This window comes from Phaethon lepturus, unplaced genomic scaffold, assembly GCF_000687285.1.
Source record: "Phaethon lepturus isolate BGI_N335 unplaced genomic scaffold, ASM68728v1 scaffold533, whole genome shotgun sequence".
NCBI lineage: Eukaryota > Metazoa > Chordata > Aves > Phaethontiformes > Phaethontidae > Phaethon > Phaethon lepturus.
The window spans coordinates 15,993-20,510 of NW_010531005.1; the positions used below are offsets into that span (position 1 = coordinate 15,993).

The window sequence follows — 4,518 nt, forward strand, 5'->3', positions numbered from 1 at the left end:
TCACTTGTATGCATTGGAAGAATCTGCCTTTTCAAATTTAGAAACATGCCTGACCAGAACTCCAGGAGCTAGATAGTCTGCTGTCGTCTCTGCCATATCCTTTCCTAGTGTTCAACATCTTCAATGCTCTAGAGGTCTTGGTTCAAACCCCAAAGATCACAAGAAATTAAATCGAGCAACTTCCACATTAACCCAGAACCAATTGCTTATCTGCTGCTCTCAAATCTATGCATTTCTTAAAGTACTTCAAGCATTTATTTAACAAAAAAGAGTGAAAAGCCTAACACTTTTAAAGAACTAATAATGAAATACTTGGATGTTTACAGTAATTACTTACAGATCAGTTTCACTCAGGTATGTTATTTTTAAACATCCTTTAAAATTGGAATCAGATTTCACTCTCTTGAATTCCTATTTTGTGTATCACAGCTGTCAGCCACAACCCAAAAGGCATCATTTTCCTTGGTAAGGCAAATATACACAGAGACCATGATTCTATTGCCAGATTTGATGTTTCATCGTTTGGTTCTCATCTCCACAACTGACAGAGATGATGTTATGATAAGCCAGAATAGATGCCAGCTGCAAGTTATTCTCAGCACAGACGTCAGACTACATTGTAGTGTATATTCTATGTGGTATTGTTTACAGTTACTAAAGCTTTCCTTTGATTCTGAGTGTCCCATATGGTCAGGAAAAGAATCTATTCTCCACAAAACTCCTACCCCTATGGAAGGGAAAGAATGAGAAGTTCTGTGAGATGCTACTGGCTCCTCAGAGTAATTCATTGGACTTAAACTGGAAACTGGTCTGAACTCAAGCAATGGGCTAAAAAAAAAAAAAAAAAAAGCTTTTGAATGGACATGCTTATCAGAAGTATACCAATGGTTACAAAATGCAGTTACAAAATAAAAAAATAAAATTACTGGGAACAAGACATCTCTCCCTCTTCTCAAATGGGTTAGTTTTTGAACTGCTGTAAACACGTAAAGTAACATTTCTCTTTCATTAGTCTTTTGCATATGTTCCAAGTCAGAGTCAGAACTTTTGCATTTCCCATTTTTTTTACAGTTTGCTTTATTTACATTTCCTTAAAACCACTTTTGTGGCCCTTGGTTGGATTGCTCTGCCCCACTTTGGAAGCCTCTGCAAGCCAGTCGAACAAAAAATCAGCTTACCCAGTGCTGCTGGTGTATGCCTGCCCCAGCATGCAGTCTTCAGGAGGTGCTTCTGGGTTAAACCAAAAGTCAGCAAAGCATTTGCTAGCCTCTGACTTCAGAGATGCAGAGCGCTCAAACCCATAATCACTGAAAAACATCAACACCAAGTGTGTTACTATCACAACTTCATTCAGCAGTCTGATTTGGGGTGGATGAAACTACTTTTTTAAGAGTAAAAAGATTTTAAAAATATTATTCTACCAGCTGAACATACAAGTTGATGAAGCCACTTCTCTTCTAAGTCTAATTTCAGTGGGAGTACCGTATACCTGGGGGAAAAGCTGGTTGTAATTACTTTGTCAGTTCTGCAAAATTAACTCTCTTGGTAGCTTAGATTTTTAAAAGGTTTCCTTTGCCACTCAGACCAACACATTTCTTCTGTTTTTTTGCTTCATTTGCAAACAGAAGGGGTTTGCTTGCCTTATAAATCAATCCAATGGTCATTTTTCAAGTCTTGATCAATAGAGAAAAACAGCAGGATTTGTTCAGTCATGTGAAACAAATACTTAAAACATGGCAATGTTTTTAAACAAGAGCAAATACAAAAGCAACCCTTTATTCAAATTACAGGTTACCTATTTGTGTATACACGGCTATGTGGGGAGAGGGGCAAAAAGAGGAAAATAAACCCAGCTAAAACTTTAAGTAACTATTTACTAGCAATCAATCAAAAGGCCCACAGATAGACTCACCATAAGAAATCAGAGTTCACACATTCACAAACTTTGGATGTGAGAGCTGATGTGAAACTTCTCCCTTTAATGCACCACGATGAAATCTTCCTCTTCCGAAAGCTCCTCTGCTGGCCCATGATGCAACGATCACCCTGAATATCAAAGTACCAGACTTATTGCACACCGTAACCTACACCACACAGACGTGAACTTACACTGTCGTGAGAAAGGCTGGTCTTGCTGCCAAGACTATAAACTTGTATCAACACTTTCATATTTAAATGTATAGTATACAAAGCTCTCATAGCCACTGCCATCCACTAATGGGCCATTACAGAGTTGTAACATACACTACATTTCAGGGCACAAATCCAAAGATGTACATGAAAATTTCAAGTGCAATTTAACCCATGTTTCACGTGTGCACAATCTAGGCACAACCCTACAACTGGCCATTTAAAAATTCAGTGTGGATGTAGCTGGCTGAAGTTCTATCTAATTCACTGCCATATTTCAGTGGTCAACATGAAGCACCAACCATGTGGACATAGGTAGAATTAAGACTCTTTGAACACATTCCATTGGTAACTGGGCAGCTGCAGGTACTCTGTCAAAGTCATTTTGGTAGTTTCTAATTCCTGAAAGACATTTCAATGCCAATATCCCAAGATACTGTTATTTTTTAGGCTCAGATCTGCATAACATTCTTAGCAAATACACAGCATTACCAAACAAGAAGTATAAAATTAGGCATGAGTATTAGCAAATGAGAGATGAAGAGCTGGAATAACACAGAGTAGTATGCAAAAAACCCACCACCCAACCCTGCAGAGAGCGATAGAACAAATGTACTGGAAGAAGCACAAACATAATAATCAGAATTATTGTGAATAAATATGACATATTCCATTTAATGTAAAAAAACCCCATACACTGGTCTCTTTAATCAATACACTGTATAGACAATGTAGCTTCCCAAAACTGGATTTGGCCAGAGAACCAGGATTAGCACAGCCTTAATGCATTACTGCAGAAATGGTATTGCCCAAAACAACTGGACTTCATTACATGATCGGTCCACTGAGATCCTAAATTACTTCTGGAATGGGCTTTACTTATGGCAATTTATATATGAGTACAGTATGTGGTCAGGAAGTTGGCAGAACATATGACTGCATGTTTAAATTGCTTCAATCAATGTTACACACTTTAGTTTATGGTATACGCTTCACAATCCAGCAGGACCACCTATTATTATGGCAGACCATCAGATATACTTCTGCCCTTCCCGGGACACAGATCACATAACCAAAGGGAACACAAAATCCTCCTCCATTTTTAAACTATTCTAAAATCAGCAAATACCAATATAAGGGGATCAAAGCTGGGGATGTGGCATCCAAGTTCTATTTGGAAACGTTTTCCTAGCACACAGTTCTACACCAATCTGAAAGCTACGCAAAACTTCTGGCAGTTAACATAAGACCATGAATACCTGTAGATTTGTGAGCTCCCAAGATTCATAGTCATCATCAGTGCACTCCCGAGGGAAGGATGGTCTGAAATCCACCTTCACCAGTTCCCAGTCTGAACGGTAGCTAATATGTCCAAAGACACTGAACAAAAAGATAAAAAGTAAGATCTTACTGGAAAGAAATACCATACATCTGAGATTCAAATTTTCAGTTCTATCTTTTCCTTCCCATGGACATGGTTTCCTACATAAAGGTCCCTGGTTAATTTTTCTTCCCCTTATTCCTCTTCATATACAACATGTCTAGTTAGAAAACACTTGCTAATTGTCTATGGACCTCTACAATGAAAAACTATAACTCATAGATTAGAGATTTTTTCTTTCCTCAGCAAACTATCGGGAAACTTAAATGAAACTCTACTACCTTTTGTAATTTGGAACCCAACATTTTTGTCTATTATCTCATTATATGAAACATTTTTTGACAGGGAGCTCATATGAGGGGGCAGAACCCAGGATCACCGGGTTCAGTTTCCAGCTCTGTCACTCATTCCTTATGATTATGGTGCAATTTCTTCAGTTTTTTTAACTTCTACAGATTTCAGATGGCAATTTGCTATTGTTCAAACTCACAGCAGTACCATGAAATTGTACTCACTTCTAATGAATACACTGAATCTACACATTGTGCTGAAGAACTGTCAGTCTCCATTTCAGATAGTCCAATATATAACAAAATACTCCAATATATAACAAAAACCTCCGACAAACTGCAGATTTCTTTTAGGGAAAAAAAAAAAAAAACCACCACGGAAATCTCATTGCTTTAAAAATGAAGCTGCACTTTCAAAGCAGCCACCATTTTCAAAGTCAGAATATTTATTTCCAAAACAAAATGGGTAAGTATGACATCCAGCAACAAATTAGAAAGGATAAAGACTCTATTTGGGTAAAAGTCAAATGTATTTGTGGTTTGTATCAGGCTTATGTGGCTTACTTGCCAAAGAATTTAAGGTTGAGTCTGAAGCCAACAATTTCTGTGCAGTTCATATTGCACAGAGTTCATATTCCAAGCTTTAATAGCATTCTTCAAACTAATTCATTCCTTTTGTTTTGCCCTCAGTTTTGTCCAAATCCAGACACAGCAGGA

General features: G+C 37.6%; 1 protein-coding gene across 1 annotated transcript in view; it reads right to left on the reverse strand.

The window, feature by feature from the left end:
• Positions 1-4,518, reverse strand: part of SORCS2 (sortilin-related VPS10 domain containing receptor 2) — a gene marked incomplete at both ends in the record, with an annotated part of 33,972 nt that overhangs the window by 15,654 nt on the left and 13,800 nt on the right. Inside the window, 3 exons of the mRNA XM_010284405.1 lie at positions 1,179-1,307; positions 1,913-2,046; positions 3,390-3,510. Coding sequence (XP_010282707.1) covers positions 1,179-1,307; positions 1,913-2,046; positions 3,390-3,510 — 384 coding nt within the window. The remainder of the gene's footprint in view (positions 1-1,178; positions 1,308-1,912; positions 2,047-3,389; positions 3,511-4,518) is intronic.